This window comes from Micromesistius poutassou (genome assembly GCF_964030765.1).
Source record: "Micromesistius poutassou genome assembly, chromosome: 1".
Classification (NCBI taxonomy): domain Eukaryota; kingdom Metazoa; phylum Chordata; class Actinopteri; order Gadiformes; family Gadidae; genus Micromesistius; species Micromesistius poutassou.
Window position 1 is genome coordinate 9,004,576 of NC_140271.1, and position 24,525 is coordinate 9,029,100.

Sequence of the window (24,525 nt, forward strand, 5' to 3'; positions counted from 1 at the left end):
AGCTCCCCGGCTTGGTAACATAAAAAAGGGAGAAAAAAAACACCGCTCGCGGGCTCTGGATACGGTTTCAACCGGTAATTTTTCATGCTCTCTGAATCACTGCCCTAGTGTAGACGATTGTAAATTAACGCTAGGTTTCTTATTGATTTATTTCTGAACGGCTAATCATCCCCACGCGAGAAGACCCTGGAAATACTTGCCGCATGCAGCCTACGAATGCACGTCTGCTTATAAACAGCTCAGGTTCTTATGCTTAGGCCTATCATAATGATAATAACAATAACAATACTATTAACAATAATAATCATAATAGGCCTAATACAAATAGTGATGATAATAATAATAATATAACATTTAAACCAATTTAGGCCGTTAAATAAACCATATTTATTCGTTCGTTTTAACCTCCTTAACGTCTGGGGCTTTAGATTTACGGCACTACATGGTCCACGGATTAATATGTTACTGGAATAAAATAAAAACTTGAATTAATGGTAGTAGCGTAGTCTTCGAATGAGCATTTGTGTTTGAGCTCCACTAAAACGCGTGTGATGTATGGTTCATTGTATCGTGGCCATTCAGTTGAACCTTTGCTGCAAGGAAACTCTTGTACGGCCATGCAAATTGGTGGATTTGAATCATTTTTACAGCCAATGTATTTTAAAATTGTTTTATTGGGTCGATTTCAGTATTATTTAATAGTAGCATTCCCATTAAACCTATTTCTATCTTATTTCGGTGCTTATATAGTCGTACACTTTTTTACTAAAACGCTAAGTGACCGACGTGCTTTTACTTGTATTTATTCATGTATCTTTTGCCTATTTATCCACGTTTTTCTCGTCGCCGTGTTTCTTGGTGGCCTGTTCACGGGGAGGACTACACCGCTGCCGGTCATGGCCGCATTGTCTCGCCGCCGCCCTTGCTGTAGTGCGTGGGAAGACGTGGGACGATACACCTTGAGCAACGTCTGTCCGCGTGTCTGCCCTTTGTGTCTTGTGCAGCACAATGACGGCACCATTTGAGTGGAAAAAAAAGCCTCAATAAAACTGAAAGATGAAACTGACGCGATGTGCGATGATCGGGTGAATCACTTCTTATAGCCTATATGCACTGTGCAGCCAGTCTGATTTTAGAATTTTCGGATAGCGTAACGTTGTGTGTTTTTTCTTTGTTCCGCAGTTTATCGCAGAACCCTTACGTAAGCTGCAGTCGAATGAAGAGCACTTCACACGATCGTCACAATGGGTTTTAGGTTTATTTCGAGATAAATGTGACGTCACTACGCATAGCACTATAGGGCCATTCCTGTCGCTAACAGGATATACCTACTGCATGCGTGATCAATTATTTCTCCCTGATGAAAATGATGTCACAGTGAAGTGGGTTTGACTATTTCTGTAGCCTATTTGTTGATGTGTTTACAATTTTGCAGCGAACCAAATGCATTGAAATACACAGAGAGACACAATAACAGAGTTCAATATAAAAAATGTGGTGCCATTAGGAAATTACATAATCGATTAAATTAATTAGCTCGATATTTTGCCTTTGATTATGGATCTGACTTGTTCCTCTCGGACGTGACAAGGCAGACTTCGAAGCCATCGGCTTTTAAGGTTGTTTCTATTTTCAAAACCTAGTGGTCACTATAGTCAGATATGAAACGGAGATAGCAAGATGCAAAATGATGGGAGAAATCACGTCCCTCCCCTCCCTCTCCTTCTTGTTTTTTTTTTTTTTTTTCTTCGAGGTTCTCATCTGATCTCCCCCCTCTCGCCCTGCGATGTCCACAGAAATGAGCCGAAATATTGTTTTTGACACAGCAGCGGACAACAGGGGCCGCGGCGGGAATACAGATTTTGAAAAATGCTGCGCCTCGCTGCTACCGCCATTAATATGTTACGGGCAGCTAATTTAGTTACGATGGGGTACGCATTAGAGGAGATGACTAAGTAGAGGGGCGGGTGGTTCGAATGGGGAAGAACTCCAACCACACAAATCAAATTGGAAAATAGATTTGCATGCACGCCCATGCGGATGCATGTGTTCACCTAGTCATATCTAGGCCTGGGTATACTGTAATGTTCTTAATGTATAGGAACAATTTGCGTTGTTTTATTATTAATATTATTAGCATTATTAATAATAATATTAATGACCATTATTATTATTAATAATAATGTTCAGTATTTTATTTATTATCTCTATCGATATGATTGTTGTTGTTGTTGTTGTTTAGATGTCAAATACCCACGTGTTATATTATCAAACAATAAAAAAAATATCTTGTCTTTGATTATTTTACATTTTTGACGCGCATGAATGGATTGACGAGATTCCTAATGTCCCTATCCAGCGTTACCCCAGCCAGGGGAACGGTTGGGCAGAATCAGCGGGGACACAAGACCCTGTTGAGCTTGACTCACCGGAGCTACTCCTCCCATACAGACAGCATCATGCAATAGATAAACATGGTCTGTGCCAACAGCATAACAATCAAACGGTTTATATTGCCTTGCTAACTGAATCAGCATGGTGGATTGGATGGCTTCACAGGCGTTTCTGAAAGTGTTTTTGCTATTAAGATGATATATTTTAATACCCCCCACCCCCTCTCCCCCTCCCTTCCCCTATCAAAATCACGAGGGGTAGCATACGTGTGCAGGTTATATTCTAAAGTGTAAAAACACCAACACACACATACGAACAAAAACCGAGGAATGGAAGCAGGAACGGGTGACATTTGCAGTTGAAACAAGAAAATTACATTATCCACCCCATATTCTCTCTAAGCCACATGCAAAAGGCAGAAGGGGGTAGCCGGTGAAGGCTCTGAGCAAAGGCAGAGACATAGCGAGTGCTGACATGAAAAATGTTGCACAGTTCCAGTCCACTAGAAGTCCAAAGAAAACAGTCTCTGCAGAAAAGCTTATGGAGCGAGGCTGGAAATCTCACGTATATAAGTTGCAACCGAAATTAGGAAAGTCAACGGAGAGCCAATATGCAATGCATATAGGCAACCATTAATCGCCCTACTTATTGAAATATAAGGGACCACTATGTATATGTCTCAACTAGTCCAAACTCAGGCTAGCTTTTACGCACACAAAATTACATTGACATGGATGGTATTGTCAACGTATTGCCTGGTACTGTAGTTAGCCCATCACATACATCACATTCACATAGCTGCTACCTCTATATCTTAATATATTCAAGTTCAAATTGCAACGTATAGTCTACTTGGCTACTGTTACAAGCAGACCATATGTTTGAAATATAACTCCTATTCTGACTTGCACGCGCCTCATATATCATTCTTTTTTTCTGACAAACATCAACCAGCAGACATTCGTAATGGAAGGTATTGCACCATATAAACTAAACTAAACATATCAAAAGCCCCAGCAAGAAAAAGCATCCATTTTCTGGGCAGAATCCCATGTTGATCCGGCGCCATTCCAATCCTCACAAGAAACATGCAGGTAACAACAACGAGAAAGCTAGCATTTCAAGATGAAAAAAACAAGACCATTAGGAATATGGGGAATGGATCTGAAATGCAAAACACAACGCATCGCTTGGTCGACAAAGAGGAAAGACTTCTAAGGATGGCTCGGAGGAAAGCGAACTGGCATAAAATGAATAAAAGAGCAAATGAAGACGCGGCAGAGGCGGCTCTCTCTCTCTCCTTCCCCTTTCATGTTCTTCCGCGTTCCGGTGTATCATCAGTCCATCGACCATCATTTTTACCCACTCCCCAGCAGTGGAGAAAAATGATTTATCGCGGCCAGGACCATAAACAACAGCACTCCCTCACAAACACACAATGGCAGCCTCGGCCGCACGCTGACACTCTACCTCACTATAAATCAAGAGAAGGAGCTAGCTGAAATGAAGGAGGGAACGGGAGAGGGATAGACAGAGAGAGTCAGGGGGGATATAAAGAGATATAGAGCAAGATAGAATGGGATGGGAGAGCGATGAAGAATCATGTCCAAGTGTTTGCTAAAAATACAAACAGCTATCGGCTATGATTGCATTAATCTGACTTGCAGGAGAGCGGCTTGCAGCCTATACCCCCACGTATCTCTGCCTCGGCGTACACACAGTGATGATGAAAGGAGGTGTAAACAAGACATCACATGCACAGGGATGGTCAAAACGCAGAATAAGAAGGAAAGTGTGGACATATTTACCACGATGTTACAACATGATATAATTCATGTACAGTGCTGCAGGAGATTATGAGCGCGGTATAGCAGCAGCAACGCGGTGGTGCACTTGCGTAGGAGCCTCTAGTTTTTTCCCCCATGCAGTTTCCGCATCCCCTTCCTTCCGCAATACTCACAGCGTCCACAACGACCCGCAACACGCACGCCCGTCCAAATTTGTTTTATTGCAGCTTCCTCTCTTTTCTCTTCCCCTCTCCCTCTTCCTCTCTCTTTCGACGTTTCTGGTGTCTCCTCTTTTCCCCCACTCTCTCTCTCTCTCTCTCTGTCTCTCTCTCTTTCTCTCTCTCTTTTTTTTCTATCCCCTCGCCGTGCTCTGCTGCTATAGGGGGTTTTCTTTTTTTTTTGAGGACAGTTGAATTTTCCACGTCAGACACAGTCTAGGGCAGCACCATGTCTTGCCGTTATATTCCTGACGAAAACATATCTATTCTGCAACCTCTGCATTAATTATTTAATGAATCACGTGACAAGTTAAGGGGAAGGGGCGGAGGTGCGTGTATGTAGTGGAGGGGTTGTGAATGGGGGACGGAGGAGGGGTGTGTTGGGGGGTGCTTTTTGCTCTTCTCTTATCCTCTCAGTTCAACAAATAGTTCGTGGGACCCATTCGGACCAGCCACCACAAATTACTTAACCTTTGTTGAGACTACTGCGTGAGTTAAAAAAAAAAGAAGAACAGATAAAATCGAACAGAGCAGTGTGTTCCACATAAAGTAGAGGTCACGTATGGTGTACACAGTGTGGAATCTATTGCAGACGAGCTCCACATATGACATGGGAGATCACATTATGCCTCTGTCCTCATTTCTTTGTCTGCTTGTTTTGTTATTCTGAAGTGCTTCGTGGTTTCTCCTGCATGAAAAAAAAAGGTTCTGACCGTAAACATGGCCACCTGCTTTTAATAGGCCTACACCTTTAGAAAATAATATTTATTCGATAATAGAAATGCAGGCCTTTATTATGTACAAATGTAGAGATAATATTCTTGTCACATTTTTTTACAATTAGATTTAAATACCGAGAAAAAATAGACACATTATAATTATAAAAAGTATTAGGTACAATTATTGTGATATTAACGATGTCGACAGACTATTATAGCTCAAACTCAATGGGGACGACAGAAAGGGGAACGACATCCGGTGTCATTATTTTAAAATAATTCTTCCATTTCGATGTTATAGCCCTATGCCGGGGACACAAATAGCTTTTTCAGTTCGACGTGGGGGATTCTCCAAATATAGAGTCCACCTCATTATTAACAAGTTTAGCTGGTGGGGTGCCCGTGGCGCAAGACGTAATGCGTTTAGAAGAACGGGCAGGAGGTGTTATTTAGAAGTGAATCAAAGACAGGTAGCACGCGGCAGAAAATGGGGGTGCTGTCTGGAGGGAGGAATGGGGGGAATAAAATAAATGGGAAAGAGAGGGTGAGGGAAGAAAGGAGGACCAGAGACGCGGTCTCCTACTGCGAGGGTTAGGGTAGCAACAATGGAATGATGGAATCCATTCGATGATCTCCGAGTCTCCCTCCGAACAATAGAGCTCCGGGCTGCATCTAAATATAGGGCTGAGAGCTGGGCTGAGGAGACCTCGCAAGAAACACGTCAAGGTCAAACAATAGCCCGGGAAGGCCCTTTTTATATTTGGTAGACAACGCTGTTAAAAATGCCGTTTTTTCCCACGAATAAAATATTAAAATGAAGAGGAAATATTAGGGTTAATAAAAACGTGTGTTAAATCCACCCAGACGTGTGTTAAATCCACACAGACTAGTTATTTCAAAGTGTTAAAAAGGCATCGTGTTGTGTGGTGCGCCTGTGTTTTTCTTTAGAATGCGGCGTTTCTTCTCGAATTTCCACACAAGATGAAAATCAAACATTTGCGGTGGTGATGATGGCGTCTGTAATGATGGCCATAAATTACAGCAATCACATCGAGAAACCACGGCTAAGATAAGTAGCTGGCGATGGCGAACAGAAGGAAAGAAACAATCAAATGTCGGCTTTAAAATGTGATAAAGCAACATAGCATAACAGTTTGATGTTATACAAATAAAAAATAATTGTAGCCTACTTGTTTTCATATTTGTTCAACGTGTTGGTGAATGGGGAGGTATAGGTTCAATAGGCTATAGAATCACGTAAAATAACCTGAATCCAATTACTTGAGGCCTATTATTCATAAGATGAATGCAACTGAAATCTGAAATAAACGAATCAATAAATAATCAATCAATTGATGAGATGATAGATTAAGCGCTTGTAACGGTGCTATAACGAGGGCTGCACGCAATTCTTGGAGGTGAGAATAAAGAAGCGGTGACAATAAAGTAGAGAGCTATCTGTGATTTCTTGGAGGTCTTTCACTCCCCGTGATCGATGAGGACAGGTAGATTCTATATCTTCGTGAATGATTAACCTCAAACAATGTTTTTCAAAAGAAACCAAGAGCGTCTTTTTGTACAGAATGGGAGCTGTCAAGCCCTGGATTTAATGGTTGGATATTGCTCGAGAGGGTTTAGTTAATGTTCAGCAATTAATTATTATTATTATTATTATTATTATTATTATTACTACTATTATTATTATTATTATTATTATTATTATTATTATTGTTATTATTATTATATAATTTTTGTATACGACCTATGTTTAAATGTTGGTCAATGTGAGACGGAGAGAGAAAGAGAGGGAAAGCGGGATAAGAAGAGGGATTGATTTACCGAGCACGACATCTCGGCTTTTACTGTCGCTCGTAAATCTGTCTTGATGCACGCGCACAAACCGTTTTTGAAATACATTCTTTTACTGCTCGAGACGGGTCTTTCCCCCAGTGATGGGACCGCACGGGAGACATCTCGCCTCACGGGCCGTATTGCCCGGAAACGGCCATGACCAACACATTATAACGGGACATGTATCTTCTTTCAGGGACCATTTTTAAATAATTGTCTTGTAAACAATGTTCAACATTATGCAAGTCTTATGCACCGTTTATAAGGGCCCGGCACTGAATTATAATGGGTAGGCCTACATTTGACTATCCTCTGATATTCAATACTTCCGAATCGTTTTGTCACGTCGAAGGCTGCAGTGGGACATTTTGACAGCCTTCGTTAAATTAGATCTGTTTCAGTAAAGCTCTATCCTAAAATCTGCATAATAGTTTACCTTTTTTACCTTAATAATGTAGTATTTAATTTTACCAATAAGTAGGCTTATGCCATTCACAATAAGTGTCTTTGTTTCCGTTTTTTAACTATCCATTTTTAATGCAAAGCCTATTAAACGACATGTACACTTAAAGCAAAGGCAAGTAAACAAACCATGCTTTCCTGCACTGTAAACATGTAAGTTCATCAACTCTCCTTCATTACATTATACTTTGCCCCGATTGGTATGCATTGGTGTTTAAATCCTTAGCGGCGTCCTATAGCGAGTTTGTATAATAAAAAATAAGCCAATATCAGTGCAATATATATTGCTCACATGTATGACTGGATATGTATGGATGTAACAAAACTCAAACTATGTATACATTTTTTATACATCTTCTGGGAAAATTCAGAAAAAAAACATGAAACATAGTGTCCAATGGCCAAACCACAAAGCTGACCTCCTCACAGTCAACAAAGTTTATGTTCCTATATGCCCATCTTAGAATCCCAAATCGAATATAACCAACAAACCACCTAAAACCATAATACATTCTATACAATTTGCACATGCAAAGTCATTTTGTTGCCTGCAAACCCCTTTGTAATGTTATCCATTCCGTGGACAACTTTAACATTTCCTTGGTATTGAATATTGATAAGTGATAGGTAGCACACAGGTATAAGCATGACAAACCGAGCTGGTTATAACATGGCATCAATAAGCTAGTGCAGGTCTGGGTTGCCATTACTCATCTTACACAGAGGCTTATAAGAGAATAAGGGTGCCCGATTAAAACCTGGTAACTGGAAGATCATTATTGCCAGATACATCAATTGAATAGTCCAACGCAGTGGCTTAATGTAGCTAACCGTTCTTGTTTAAAATAGCTGCACATGTATGCATTGGAAGAAAAGGGATGTGACATAAGACATAGGAAGCAAATGTAGAGAAATTATGCAAAAACCTCATTGAGAATTTTAAAAAGATTTAAAAAAGAAGTAAGCAGAAGTAAAGACATAACTTAGCATCTAACACGCCATTGGCTTGAAGATGAACACGCAATCAGTTATTAATCAGCTAGTTGGAATCATACAATATACTGTTAAAAAGACTGAGCATTGCATTTTGGTGTGTTTACTTGCTTGCTAAGTGAAGCACTTTGAACAACTGTGTTGTTCAAATCTTTTTGAACCGCACATCTTGCTCAATGTTACTCCTCAAAACAAACTTGACATCATGTGTGAACAGCATGGCTTTAGAAGAGAGGGGGAGAGAGAGAAAGAGAGAGAGCGAGAGTGTGAGTGTGTGTTGATGGAGAGAGAGAGAAAGAATGAGAGAGAGAGGGATGGACAGAGAGAGAGAGGTATTGAGTGGGATTAAAAGTCAGAATGAGAAGGAGAATGAGTTTGCATGTGTGCTCATGTGTGTGTGTGTCTGCGAACACACTATCTTCGGTAAGTGCATGTGTGTTTGTGTGTGTGCATGAGTGTGTGTCTGTGTGCATGCATGCACATGTGTGCATGCGTGTGCGAGTGTGTGAGTTTGTTGTGTGTGGGCGCACAATATTTTTTGTGTGTGTGTGTCTGTGTGTGGACTTTTTTGGCAAAGAGTACTAGTTGGCTCGTTTTATTTTGTACTTAATATATGTCTCCTTTAAATGACTTCCCAACTGGCCACTTAAGCGTACACGAGCGTTCTCATGCATGTTGGACTGGGACACTACACACGTACAATGAACGGAAGTGGTGTATGTGTGTGCTTCTGTGTATGTGCCTATGTGTGTGTGTGTGTGTGTGTGTGTGTGTGTGTGTGTGTGTGTGTGTGTGTGTGTGTGTGTGTGTGTGTGTGTGTCAGTGAAGAGCAGGAGGAAGGGGGTGAGGGGGGGGGGGGGGTGGTCATTAAAACGTGTTCTGGCGTACACGCACGCACGCACACACACACACACACACACACACACACACACACACACACACACACACACACACACACACACACACACACACAGCTGGTGTGGTGCTAAACCAGTAGCGATATATCTCTTTTGACTACCTCCTCCTACAGCCCGTGCGCCTGCATGACCTCCCGGCTCCGCGCGCTCTCCACAATAATAACTCTTCGGCTATGGCTGCAAACGAGCGCGCAAGCCGCGAGGGCTATTTGTCTGGCAATTAGTGGCCCTGATCCCGAGCAGGCAAACCACCGCGAGACTCCCCGGGCCAAGGCCGGGAGCTGGCCAACAAATCTGGGAAGAATGGCTCTACAACGCCAGGAGAACGGTGGAAGCGCATTTGTATTGCGGTGCTTTGGCAAAGACGGGCTGTACAGTGTTTGGAGGGAAAACAGGAGAAGGGGTAGGAAAAGAGAGACAGATTGGGGGGTGGTGGGGGGAGGGGGGGGGGGGCGGGGTTGGTGGGGGGGGGGGGGAGTGGGGGGAGAGGATGGGGTAGATATATATGTGATTGTGTGTCTGTGTGTGTTTAAGAGAGAGACATTGTGTGCATGTGTGCATGTTTGTGTGAGTATGCATGCTATTTATTGTATATGTAATATTAATTTCTGTCAAATCACCTCCACTAACCACGCAGTTCATTACATTTTCTACTGGCACAAAAGTTTTCTCTGGATTCCCCGGTTCTCCATTGCATGCATCATAACATACAACATCTGTATCAATATAGTACGTATAATATTAATATAGTATAACAGTAGGATACTTAATGCAATATGAATGGACATTTCAAATCTAGATACAATGCTGGGAAAACAAAGTATGCAAACCCAGATTCTTAGAGGCTTGCAACGGTTAGTAACTTGAATAGTTGAATGGGGTTTAATGCTAGTTTCCGAACAGTGGGATTTGTTACTGAGTGGTTGGTTGATTATATTCTAGCTATTCCTAGCAATGACTATATCTATCCAAAATCCTATATTTTATAACACTGGGTTTGTCTATCCTATTGTAATATGCACAGCAATATCATGCAGAGGATAATCTCATACAGCCACATGCAAAAAGGGGGAATGAAATGACGCAAATCATTTGAGACGTTTGGCTTGAAGAGGGAAGACCATGCATATATATATATATATTCTACAATAAGAAATGACACTGCCCACAATGAGGAGGCACCGTTGACTGACAGGGTCATCTTGCGTGCAAGATATTTGCTGTGAGCAAAGGTTGAACAATCGGGCGAACCTTACAACAATTAGTGTGTCTAGCAATGGCCTTTTAACCTGTGGAAGCGCCCATGAAGTGAACATCACCCATGCCTCCTGAACGTTCATTCATTGACTGTCCACCACATTGCCTTACGTGTATTAAAGTGACCACATCCTCCGAGGGCATATCTTCAATATCCCATCATATGGTGTGGTGTGTTTGGTGTGTTTGTGTTGCATCTAGGTGCTCCAAACAAACCGACTAGGCCCTTGATAAGACAACGATGTGCTGAATATCTCCGTAATAACTGCAAATTATGTTTATTTAATCTCTGTTTAAACAGGGCTGGCAAGAGCATCAAACGCTCTTCGCAGTGCAGGCACCCGGCCTGTTCCCAACATGTATTGGGACCTTAAAGGTCGGAGGAGGCCGGACTTGACCTGCATGGAGCGAGGGGGGACCGTGCATCCTCCACAGAAAGGCACTCATTATCAGACCTCCATAGAGGAGGCATTAACTGAGTCCTTTAGCAGACGTTTTGATTTGAGGTGAATGGGGCGGTTTTTAGATTTAGGTAACAGGTTAAGGTAAGGGATCTGGCTAATGCACCGGTCGACTGCAGATTAGTGTTTGAATCCAAAATCCTCTCAGCTGAGAGGCAAACCTCTTTGCAACTATTGCTTGTCTAAATATTAGTTTTCTAAAGAAATTTACCTGAAAAATAAAAACATACAACACTCTCTACACTGGATTGTGGCAATTAAACCTGCTTTAATTATTATTTTGTAGCTATCTTGAGATTTGGAAAGACTCTACACTTTCAATGAATGTCTCAAAATGTGTGTGTGTATCAAAATGTGTGTATATGTATAATAAGAAGACCTACACAGGAAGACCTACACAAAGAAAACTCTATCCCATTCTTCAATAGAATAAACCTTAAACCAAACTCTGACAAACTCTGTCCAATTTTAGTTTTGTTTCAATGCACATCTGGGAAGTGTAGGTCTGTAGCTGATATGCCAATCCTGTTTGCTAATACAGAAGGTAACAAAGTACCCTGCAGTGACCGGCCTAACTACTAGCTACTGCCCTCAGGAAGCCAATGTCTCATTTTTCAAGTCCATAATGTAAATGAACCTTAATTGTTTCCTGTTCATCCCTACCGGCCCACAGCACAGTCAAGTTGAATATTTGGACATGTTTTTTTTTTAAGTCAAAAAGGGCAGACTCTGTTTATGTTAAAAAATAATGTTCTGCTGAATGGGGGATCATTATAACCTTTTAAGATACGTTTAAGATAAGAGCTGTTTTCTGAAATATTCGATGTATTATCACTTTGAATGAATTACCGCTTCGAGTAAATTTATATTGTGCAAAGTGTGATATGAAATCATTAAATAGGAAACTAGTAGGCTACTTAAGACATTATTGCTTTTACTTAAACAATTGGAACAAGTTTATAATATAGTTTTCATATATATTCCGGTAATGTTTACATTTTTTGATTCCCCATAACAATGGATATTTAATTGATTTAAGCCTTTTCTTCTTAGTTTTGTCTCATGCCATCATATGGCAGAACGAAAGTCTTAATAACAAGTTAATAATTGCCCACCTTATACACGTTCAATTAATCACTACATCGTTATATCGATGTGTTTAAAAAAATGTGCGAACATCAATGTCCGTATACCACTCCAACCCCTGAAACTATCTCACACAGGCACTGCCCTTTCGGCGACCCCTTCCAACACGCTGTGTTTTCTTTTTCTGTTTGTCTATCCGTCTGTTTGCGTGGCTGGAGAAGGAGCGGAGACATCCCCGCCATGCCCCGAGGTTACAGTGGCCTGAACTAGGCATGTTATGACTAACTGGCCTCGGGTGGGGGGCTTCGGGGGTCTCCGTGGCTGGGAATGTAACCTGGTGCACAGAGTCCATCAGTCTAGCGCGGGGTCAAGCGGCGGAGGGAACTGGGGGAGTTTGGGGGGGGTGGGGTCAGCCTTTGGCTTCACAGTCAGTGGACCTCATCGGTCAGAATAATGTGTCCTCTGGTTGAACCCTCTGCGGCCATAGCTAGGCCCTTCTACCCACTCGGCTCCAACATCGATTTTTCGTCAATTTTTCTTCTATTCCTCCAATAGGGCTACCAGTCGCTTATATTTACCATTCGTGTGTTATGGTTGACCGCGCGTCACGCTACGGTCGTAGCCATCCACCAGAACCGCTGTCCTTTCTGGACCCCGATCAGATTGATTTCTGAAGGGTCAAGCAGGAGTGACTGCGTTTGTGCTGCTGGTGCTCATCTGAGCAAATGCAAGGGGGGGGGGGGGGGGGGCTGGCAAAACATGCACTACATGCAAGCCCACGATCGTTCGTTGTTCATTTGGATAGCCTCGCGGATCGTTTGTTTCAGAGCTAAATTGTTTTCGAGCGCAACCGAGAGAGTATCCATTAACCATGGCTCCGCGCATTTTTAATTTGTCTTTTTCAGACAAATCCCCCCCCCCCACACACACACACACACACACACACACACACACACACACGCACCTTACACAATTGATCGCCGAATTATTCATGTTCCAGTATCTAGCTCGTTCGCACCTGGCCAGAAAAAGACACGCCACAGTATTTTAATAAAACCTGTGAAACCTATGGGCCTACGCCGCACGGGCGCATAGGCCTACTGCACCCAGCTAGATACACAATAACATGTGTGTGTAAACAATGAGCTACTAAACTAGGTCATGCAGTTGTATAATGGCACGAACGTCCGACTTTGACGATTCCAAAGCGTTGGGAATCAACAAGTGATTATGCTGGTAACAAGTGTATACTTTTATATAATTGAACAGCACCAATACAACCACCACAACGAACAAACACAAAACACACACACACACACACACACACACACACACACACACACACACACACACACACACACACACACACACACACACACACACACACACACACACAATAGGACATGTGGATGGGACGGGCTGCGTGCGGGTTAAACGCGGCCACTTGTGTGACGCAGCCTTTGCGCAATCTGGGGTGACGGCGGCAAAGGCCAGAGGAACAGTTGAACAAACTGTAACAAGAAAACACGGTCGTTTGTGGCTGGACCCTCCGCATTCCTTCACACCAACACACGGCTCCAAAAGTACCAAGGCTTAAATCAAAGCAACAAGGCCCGCCAGCCCTCGTTTGACCCCGGCAAATGCACATGGGGGCCATAAAACCATAAAAATGCCACCAGGGAAAGTGATAGGCAGAAAAGTACCACGAGGGGTGTGGTGGAGATGTTAACACAGCGAAGCATCAAATAAACAAACCAGAAATAGTTGGGTTCTTACCTTGTAATTTCGTGCAGCGGCTAACTTCCTGGTCATCTTCCCTTCGGACGTGGTGATTTTCCAGTGACTGCCTTGCGTTTTCTTCTTCTCCTCCCAAGGATCAGGAAACACTTTTTTTTCTTTTAGTCGTATACTTCTTGGCTACTTAAAAGTGGCGATTGGGTGTGAGAGGTGGGAGTCGGGTGGGGTGGGGTGGGGGGGTGGGGGGTTGTTCAACTGTCTTCCAAGACATCTTCTTATTCTTTTCTTCTCTCTCCCGCTCCCTCCCTTCCCCACGCATGGCAGAAGGGGTCTTGTCGCTTGTGTGTGGCTGCCGAATGACAATAGAAAAGAGACGAATTGTTTTAAGTTGAACAAGTGATTAATGATTTTTCTTGCATAATTCTCACATTTTTCTTGAGGTGCCTTCCCTCTGTCCTGTCGAGGAAATAATGGCGGTGAACTTTTTAGGCGAGGGCGGGATGGGGGGTTGGGGGGGGGGGGGGGGTCCCCCTCTCACAAAATCTGTTCTTTTCCCCACCATTCAATAGCCCCGCACTGATGCACAGAAGGCCCGGGATGATAAAGGCGACTAAAATAATGAGAATTCCTATGTGGATTTTATTATGTGCGGTGTCACCTCACGCAAATTCATTTATTTTTGCCATAGCCTGGATATAGAGCTCCGGCGGCCTGGCCTACCCCGGGGCGTCTGGTATATTGTGAAGGCACACATGTGTAGGCCCTATGTGCGTTGTGGCGATGGGGGGAGTTGGAGAGACGCGCAAATATGGTTAGTCTGTGGTGTGATTCACAACATTTAGACAACAATATCTACACGTTGCTCGTGTGCAATGGTTGCTATGCCCCAGGGCCAGCATTGAAATAGACTATAGTCGGGTAATCAAAATACCGACCATTCCTCTTGTACTGTGCAATAAAACGAGGTTGGGTTCAAAGGAGATATGGGATATACTAAAAATGAAAACAACGCAGTTTGGTTGAAGCCAAGACATCTAGCGGTCGTCTGTGTGGTTCTGTATAGTGTGTTTTTTTGAAAGCACACATCTAGGCCCTATGTATTGTAAACGTATGCATCAGACACGTGGGACTGTCTTTCTCAGTAATACATCTTTGTTTAGACTTTGTGTTTGAAGCATGACGCATTTAGTTTGATAGTGGAATGGCAGGACCGCCTTTTTCATAAACACGACACAGAGAAAGCAGATAAATGGGCAGCGGGTGGCTCTGTGGCAAGAGGCCCGGAGAGATATCAACCACCGAGTAATAGAGAATCTTCTCCGAGCCACGAAATGCGAGCGGAGCAATTTGAAGGGGCACACTTTTGGTTTTAAGTTCATTGGGAGAAATGCTATTTTCTCCCTCCCCCGTCTTGCTCTATATTTTTCGATACCTGCTCTAAAAAAAGAAAATTAAAATTAATACGAGAGCCGCGCCTTACAAAAGAAGCCATTCGTCTTGTTGATTATCTATTTGGTTGTCAGGGTTTGAGCTATGGCGCCGGCCCGCTCCCTTTTTGTAATATATAAAAAAAATACACACACAGCACCGGTCCAGAAAGCTCAAACAGAAGAAAAAAAATATGTTGTGCAAAAATTATACTCATTAAAGCATTAAGAGAGCACAAGCCGAAAAAAAACGAATTTACTTTTGTTTTCAGGATGGGAGGAATTGTATTTAAAATCAGATTCTTAGTCTAGCCAGGCCCACTGCAAAGCCAGAGAGCAGCCATTAAATTAACGGGAGAAAGGGAGTGAAACGGAGGGACGGTAGGTGATTTAAAACGAGATTACAAGACGTAATGTACCAAGATCACTCTTGGTCGGGGGAGATTAATCATCGCTGCCTTGGTGGCAGATCTGCAGGCCGCTGATTTCTCGAGACAGTTCGTTATGTTAAAAAGCCTCAAAATTAAACGAAATTATTCCGTGCCTCTGTTTGTGCCTAAGTATGTTTGTTTTAAATACACTTTCTTATCACAATCTCCAGAAATTTGACTTTGCTTAAGTTATATGTAGTTATATGTATACACATGTATGTATACAATATTCCATATATATATAGGGTTAGTCATAGGGTCATATGTACATACTTTGTACTTAAATTATTAATCATCACGAATATAACTTTGGAATGTAAATACATAGAAATTCACCAGCCCAACAATATGATTAAAATGTAACTGGCAGAGAGTGCGAGGAAGCGGCAAAGACAGAAGAGTAGGCTATAGATTCCGGTTTAGAGCCATTTATTAAAATTTTTATGAACTATTTACAAATAATAGGACACTGGGAGGATAATCAGAAAAGATGGCAACGAACAAATATAAGTTGAAAAGTAAGCGGAAGCGTGATAAGATAATACATTTTCAACAACACCTCCATAATCATCATCAGCAATATAACTGATCTTTGGAATGTAAATAAAGAACGATTAAAATATAAAACTGAAGGCCTTCGATGCAACAGATTGAAAGAAGAATAGTACAAAATAAAGGTAGAAAATGGAGAAAATAAAGACAATGCGCATTATGTGCCGCGCAGATGATGGTTTAATCAGATGTTGAAGGGAAAAAATAAGAATAGCGATAGAGATAAATCAACATCATTCAATCATGCAACATACGCATTTCTTTTCCTCTCAGACTGTCCCTGACCAGAACAATTGTTTATTATTAAATTACTTTACAATAAATGAAAACACGTCTATAACTCACCACTAAATAGAAAACAAAGCTCAATATTCGTCACTTCATAAAAAAGGCAAAATATAAGTACAGCTGAGGTAATATGTAGTACATTGTATAGTGCTGCTTTTATAATGCTTTAAGGTTATTCGTACCAATATTTTGGTTCGGATATAATTGATTTATTTTCAGCCAGCGTAATCCTTTGCAACCCTGTATGTTTCATAATGTAGGCTATTAAGCGTTGTTTACCCTGTCTGTCTGCTGTCCAACAATTTGTCTGACAAACTATTTTACAATCTCTTTAACCACCCGTCTATCTTTACATTTAACCAGGCTCTCGCACATAAATAACACTGTAAATTATAAGATCACATTTGAGCAATGAAAGGACTGTACGTAAGCGCGTTGTCTCATATAATAGCCTAGAATGTAGATCCGTCCATCAATTCAGGAAGGGATACACGTTGCATTGCTTCACTTTGTAAAGGAAATATAATGAAAATATTATTTTATATATAAAAAGTATAAAGGGCAATTCATTTTTGAATAAAGGAAGTATAGGAGGTGAATTCGTTTTATGTTATATTTTGGTTATCATGGTGCCGGACGGAGGGGTACTGTGAGAGGGAGTGTTAAAAGCAGCGTATGAAAACGTTTCTTGACGAGAGACTAGAGGTTTCATTTATTAAACAGAGGAATGGATGGGATGAGGAGGGGTGGGAGGGAGGTAATAGGTAGAGCCGCGGTTCAACCCTTTGCTTTGTACCCACAGAGTAAACATGACAAATGGGGCCCGAGTTTGGCATGATTAAAGATGAAAACGAGGATCCATCTTCACCAAAAAAAATAGAAAAAACACTATCTTCTGCTTACTGCATTGTGTCCTGGTTAGTCACTTTTGCAGTCAAGAAAGTGAAAGGATACAGAGGAATAAGCAGAGTGACATTATGGGACAATACGGAGTGGATCATGCAAACGGCGAGCGATAAGCAGAGAGAGAGAGAGAGAGAGAGAGAGAGAGAGAGAGAGAGAGAGAGAGAGAGAGAGAGAGAGAGAGGTGGTCGAATAAGACGGAACGCACACAAATAGACTAGTGTGTCTGAATTTTTGAATTTACGTTGCTTCAACCCCCTTTGTTATTTATTTTACTAATTGGACAAGGCTTTCTCTCCACTATCAATATCCAAGCCCCAAATCCTTCATAGCCTAAAGGTCAATAACCCTATAATACCGAAAACGCATCCAAGGAGGCCCTCCAGTTGGCCCATTGTTCTTCCAAAAGTGCGTTCCACTCAGGTTGAACTGAAGAAATGTGAGTGAGGACAACTGCGATCAATTCAGCTATAGTGGTCCATTCGATCGGTTCTGGGAACTCGCTAACGCCAGCGAGTTTGTATTGCTGTGGCTGTTGTTTGATGAGCTACTCCCTGATCGGATCTTTGTGTTGGGCAACTTGTGGTCCTTTTTCCACTTCATTCTCCGGTTCTGAAACCAGATTTTAATCTGCCGTTCCGAGAGACAGAGCGTGTGCGCGATCTCCACCCTGCGCCTGCGCGTCAGGTACCGGTTGTAGTGGAACTCCTTCTCGAGCTCCAGAACCTGCTGACGCGTGTACGCCGTCCTCGAGCGCTTGGGCTCTCCTCCGGTGTAATTTGGATTCACTGTGTGAGGAAATAAAAAAATGATATAATGTCATTTGTGAAGTGAAGGACATTTGTTCCTTTAAGTAATATAATTACATTTCTTCATAAGAATTCAGTATATATTTTGTCTCGCATAATCTACACCGCACCATATTATAACGGGCATAAGCACATCAAAATGCCAATAGTGGCTTGATTGCTGTCTCAATCGGCAGCTATTGGTCATGCTTTGCTCTATAACGTTTGAAATAACAGCTCGGTTGCCTGTTCGGTTGTAACACGAAGGCCTCGGGGCGTTATAAACAAGTACTATCTTCTATGCCAGTCTAAGGTCAATCCAAATGTTGTGATTTGTTGAATAACCGCGGACACACAGCAGAGATACACAGTATCGGACAGCCAGCGGCGCGCGCACGTCCATTGAGCGCCATAAAAATAACGTAAAAATTATGCTCATATTCTAACGGCAGTAGGCCTACTATACTAGCTATAGCCGACAGTTCAATGTTAAGCCATGTGATCCAGATGCAACTATAGATAGCCATTGTCTGTTTTGGGTAATGTGGTTAAGAATAGAAGGCGGGGGTGGGGGTATAACGACACAGGCATCTGAATGGCCGATGGGTTAATGATTCAACAAATCTAACAACTACAAGCAGATGACACGAATCGTGTTAGCCGAAATCCCAATGTATTCATGGGGTCTTCAAGATACACCGTAAACAACAAATAAGAGATTGCAACTTTTTGAATAGAAATGGACCATTACAGTGACTTTGCAAAATGTATATGTAGGACTGTCTGAACATGTGCTACAATACCACGAATGAGAAAACACGGCCGTCCAGGTCGGAAAAAAAAACACTACAAATAAGACTAATAGACTCCCAACTCTTCGGTTTTACATTAGTGTTTTACGGCCGGCTCCATAAACATGAATATTTTAGCTGCCATAAAACTCCCTCCCCTGGTAGGCCTATAACAGAGAAAACTCGGCAGAGTAAAGTACACTGTTTATACAACCAGGCCACTTAAAATCAAATTACCAAATCATAAAACTTAAACTTATGGGCTCTTCCTGACTTGTCATAAAGCAGGGAATTAGAGCAGAAGATCTTGCGATCGGACTTCAAAAGGTACCTCGTCGGAGAGGTGCAATAAAAATTTATGGGGGATGTAATTATGTTGGCCCTGCAAACAGGCAATCGTAAATCTCGACCCGAGCGCTACTTCTGCCGTCTTCTCCCAGAGAGGGGAGCCGTGGATTTGACTGTGGACATCGAGCTGTCCGCCTTGGGCTTGACTACACAGAGCAGCACAAAGAAACAGAGCTGTATATATATCAGAAGAGAGCGGGTTTAGTGAAAAGTCAGCGAACACTTACCGATGTTGACGTGGACCTTTTTCATCCACGGGTAGACCACCGGATCCTTGCGGGTGCTGGCGGGGGAAGAGCCAGAGCTTTGTCTGTGCGGTGTTTGTCCGCAGGACGGTGGCGGTGGGGGGCTTGGAGTGACCGAGTCGCAGTGGCGGTTCTGTTCCGAGACGGGTGTTGGTGTCTGAAGTCCGGCCGGGGGCAAGACGTGACCCCGCGGGGACATGACCACCGAGGCGGGCTGCCCAGATCCCTGGCATAGCGTGAAGGGCGCAGACTCGGCGCCGCAGCCCGGCCGCTGTGGGTGTTGCTGCTGGTGGTGGTGGTTGTAGAGGGAGTCGTGCTGAAACGCGGTAGCCTCCTGCCTCTGGGAGCTGTAATAGTCCGGAGAGTGGCTGGGCAGATAGTCGCTCTGTGAGTACTCCTCGCACGGTGGAAACTTCGGATCCACATAGTTGGAATTGATCAAATAGGAGCTCATGGCCATTAATACCAGTCTTTTGTGAAATGGCACACGCTCGGAAAAAATATAACCAAAATTTATATCTTATGCCTTTACTCTTCGGTTATTGCCTTTCGGTTGAACCCTCCTACTTTTCTGTCAAGTGAACAAAGTTAAGGAGCCATGTGACGATGCCCGACCAATGGCGTGTCAGCGTGACGAACCCCGGATAAGGAAATAGGATTAGGCACAAAACAAGTCCTGCACGCGCGTCGTCATATGGCTCCGTTTGTGGAAATCATAAAAAAAAACGTAAACTCCTGTTTACTTTCGATCTTACTTAATCTGCACACACTGATACTCATCACGGTTTATGCATACGATCAAATCATAACATATCAGAGAAACAAATCGAGTTGACACCTTCTGCAAGACGCGCTCGTTGGCTGTGCGTTGGCTGTGGCACGCTACACCCCCGCCCCGTCTCCTCAAACTGCTTGCACTCCCTGTACAGTACAGCAAGCAGTGCCACTCTCTGACCGCCCTTTTCTGACTGAAACTTAAAAAACCAAAACAAAAAATGCAAGAAAGTGCACCAGGTGATTGCAAGTATTTGGTTCTCCCTAATATGTAGACCTATCTCTCTCTCCCCGTATCTCTCCCTAATCTGTCTATTTTGTCTCTTTCTCTTTCTCTACCTCTACCTCTACCTCTACCTCTACCTCTACCTCTACCTCTACCTCTCTCTCTCTCTCTCTCTCTCTCTCTCTCTCTCTCTCTCTCTCTCTCTCTCTCTCTCTCTCTCTCTCTCTCTCTCTCTCTCTCTCTCTCTCTCTCTCTCTCTCTCTCTCTCTCTCTCTCTCTCTCTCTCTCTCTCTCTCTCTCTCTCTCTCTCTCTCTCTCTCTCTCTCTCTCTCTCTCTCTCTCTCTCTCTCTCTCTCTCTCTCTCTGACTCGTGCTTGCCAAGCTTTTTCCAAATCGCCAATAACTGGAATGAGAGAATGCCCTGTCTGACTTGTGCACCCACCACCCACTCTGCTCGCGCAGCAGCGGTATCGGTGTCAGAGATAAATCTAGCGTGTTTAGATCGATAGAAAATTCATCAACTAATTCAGGTTACACGGCCTCCTAAATCACGGAAAGACCGTTGCATTAAGAACAAGAGTCCAGTGCCGTTCCCTTTTAAAGGACCACGTTCGGCCAACAAACAATTTACTCTCTTTGCATAGTAATCCTGCTCCGCCACCTTATGCCAGACTCCCATTCCAGTTACTTTAGTATGACAGAATACCACCCTCACACACACACACACACACACACACACACACACACACACACACACACACACACACACACACACACACACACACACACACGCACACACACGCACACGCCTTTTTCTAAAATTAGCATTAGGCCTACCTGTGTTTTGCAAGTTGCAAGCAAGTTGCATATTCCAATCACGTGCACTCAACAACCAGGAATTGATTGCCTTTACCTCACGATACATGTTTAACACTCGTAAAGCCTACAAGACGGAGCAAATGTTTTATAAATGCACATTTGGTACAGCGTAGATTAAAGATGAAAATGGTTGTCAAATATCCAAAAAGCCGAAACGTTCCATTTACATATTACGCCTACAAACGCCTACATATTATATAAACTCACCTGGAGTAGGCCTAATGCTTAGAACGAAATAATTTAATTATTATTATTTTGATGATAATAATAATAGTAATAGGCTACTACTACTAATAATATTAATATTATTAGTATTAGTATTAATAATAACAATAATATTAAATAATAATAATTATTATTATTATTAGGCATGTTACCATTTTGAATCTAATTTAATTGTATCTAAAGTTATTCAAATGCATTTCATGGAAGTCTATGCATGAAATAGATGTCCTATAGCCCTATATATTGTCTATGGAATAATTGTAATAGTTTTGAGGCAGTAAATCCGATTTTTATAATAATAAAAAGGAAAGCTACTCTATAATAATGAACATATAGGGATGATGGAGATATTTAGATACACTGTTGGCAGAACATTGAGCACCCATTGAACTCTCAATCGAAAAACTCTCTCCCCTCAATATCTTGGCGTACTTTCCCCTCCTCTTCACTCCAAACCTGCAGTGTCGTTAATATTAAAGCAACCACATTTCGTTCTTAAAGCAATGACTCATCGTTGGTCATATAGGCCAATCTAAGCTGTCGATCGAAGAAAAAATATTTGGAAACTTATAAGTGATTATGTGAACCACCTGTACCTTTCGAACATAACTTTTACTATACGAATAGAAACATCTAAAGCTACATGCACATCAAAACAAATCTGGTGTGGTTGAGGGACCACCATAAAAACACAAACTCCAATAAAACACATCAGGCGTAGGATTGTCTAGTCAGAATGCGACAGCGCAAAACGTTAAAGACAAACGATGACAAAATAAAAAAATAAAAATGTCCTGACCGCATCCATAGCCTAAACCAATTAACTATACCAGACAGCAACATCCATATATACATGTAAGACGTCCATCTACAGCATAAACATGTCCGGTCAGGTTGCGTTCCACTGCTGCCGTAGTGTTCAAATCAACTATATACTCCCCTAGAAGCGAATTTGTGATTGGTATAGCAGTTTTCACACAAATCCGGATCTACAGGGTAGATATAGAAGACAGCGGATCTCTGGGGATGGTGGTCTGGACAAGCTTGAAGCAAGAGTCTCGGTGGTTTTAATTAATAGTTGATAACAAAAGTACTAATAACTAATAAACCCAGTAGCCAATAGCTCACTGATATTAATATGTCTTATATTACCCTTAGCCTAATTATAGGCTATAACGATTTTTCTCAAAGTTAATCATTATTATTATCATTGTTATATATATGTTCATAATAAATATTTTATTATTTTGATTGTGGTTATTCGAAAATATCTGTACTTCATTTTTTGATTTTCATCCTAAAGAGAGAGACTATGACATTCATTCAGGACAACGCAGTTAATTGCATTGTTAGTAATTAGCAAGTAGCCTAACCCTTGTTTAACCGCAACGTTTCCATTATGTGAATGTGCCCACTATCAACTAGCATGGTCACATATCGACTATATTGCTGCAGATGTAAGTTAAACAACGAATACAAAGATACATATCATTATTATTTCGATTAAATCTTGTTTTAAAATACTACACTATTCAATATACGAATTATTTGCCTGATATGTTCAGGCATTAGGCCTACGGATAATGTAGGTACGTTATTTTATTGTTCATGGCTGCATTTTAACACTGATTAAATATACCCGCATAAATAGAGAAGTATTCAGAAATTTCAATTAATAAACAGCGTATGCCTAATTAACGGCAAAATTCTCCACACCGAATTAAGTTGGTCCAATACTACTTCTACTAATTTAGCCCTTGATTTTAGTTATTTAAAAAACCTTTTGTAACAGCGAACGAAACATGTATAGCCTTTAAGATTTCGATTTGAGCTGGCCTAAACATTCAATCTTAACCACATACATAATAGTGCCTACACAGGCCTATTATTTGACCGAAAGCTGATAACCCAGCCTACGAATTTGAACAGACTGGCGATTACAATATCGTAGTTACAGCTATTTCATTTTATTCTATTCTATTCTATTCTATTCTATTCTATTCTATTCTATATATTCTAGCATGAACGCTGTGTTGTTCTCCTACAAACCTGTCGTTGTTCACCAATCCCAGCATGTGCTTGCATCTCAACTTGAACTACCGGTGTGCCTGCAGGTGATCTCAGGTATCGATCAAGGTGCTTTCTGTGTGCGGCCCCTCCAACCATTTGCACTCCATTACTTCCCCTTCCTTCTGTCAAGTTTGTCAACATGGCCATTCAACGAATGTTCCTCGCGCTGGGAGACCATTGTTCCAAAGCTGGCCTGTGTAGGTCAATGTGCCAACAAATGAAACGGTAAGGTTTTAAAAGAGTCAAGGGGACACTGAGCTATTTCGGTCCCCTATTACAAACAACGCGCCAAAACAACAGTTACCTCCCATATGCTGATCTGCAGTTAAGGAAAACAACTAGGCCTCAAGCACCCCATGGGTCTACATATATGAACAGATTTTGAAAGACATTGTCATTCACTTTGTTATACATTCAAATGAAAGCTCTGATGTCGTGTGAACGGGATAGATAATAACACAGTAAGATAGTGCGTCGAAAAAAGTCACCAAATGGTCCTGATGGAATTACACACGTATTATTTTTTTATGGCGAGCCATTTGCGTTTATAGTTGGTTATCAAACGCAATGTAGCTACCGAATGCAATAAAATATTCATGAATGCAGTGAAAATGAATATATTACCTCCGCTTTTAGGTGCCTTCCTTTTCTCCATAAATAACCTCATTATTATCCATTGTAATGCTTGTTTCTATG

At 41.9% G+C, this 24,525-nt stretch overlaps 2 protein-coding genes across 3 annotated transcripts in view; both read right to left on the reverse strand.

Annotated features, from left to right (window-relative positions):
• Nucleotides 1-13,933, reverse strand: part of hoxb3a (homeobox B3a) — a 35,173-nt gene extending 21,240 nt beyond the window's left edge. Inside the window, exon 1 of one of the 2 annotated variants that reach the window (XM_084488661.1) lies at nucleotides 13,922-13,933. The gene's annotated coding sequence lies outside the window, so the exon portion shown is untranslated. Of the gene's footprint in view, nucleotides 1-4,354; nucleotides 4,387-13,921 lie in introns of those variants that run through there. The other variant, XM_084488660.1, reaches the window with a different exon arrangement.
• A 3,968-nt stretch (nucleotides 13,934-17,901) lies between these two features.
• hoxb4a (homeobox B4a) lies at nucleotides 17,902-20,457 on the reverse strand. The gene is made up of 2 exons (XM_084486021.1): nucleotides 19,638-20,457; nucleotides 17,902-18,271 (listed from the first exon to the last, which is right to left on the reverse strand). The coding sequence occupies exons 1-2, from the start codon at nucleotides 20,113-20,115 to the stop codon at nucleotides 17,952-17,954; spliced, it is 798 nt and encodes a 265-aa protein (XP_084342147.1). The 5' UTR covers nucleotides 20,116-20,457; the 3' UTR covers nucleotides 17,902-17,951.
• Between the last annotated feature and the right edge of the window lie 4,068 nt (nucleotides 20,458-24,525).

What these genes read in the sequence shown, in the direction of transcription:
- hoxb4a (XM_084486021.1), bottom strand. Translation starts at nt 20,115, where the DNA reads ATGGCCATGAGCTCCTATTTGATCAATTCCAACTATGTGGATCCGAAG. An exon ending in AAAGGTCCACGTCAACATCG is followed by an intron (nt 18,272 to 19,637) that starts GTAAGTGTTCGC and finishes TTCCTCACACAG; the next exon opens with TGAATCCAAATTACACCGGA.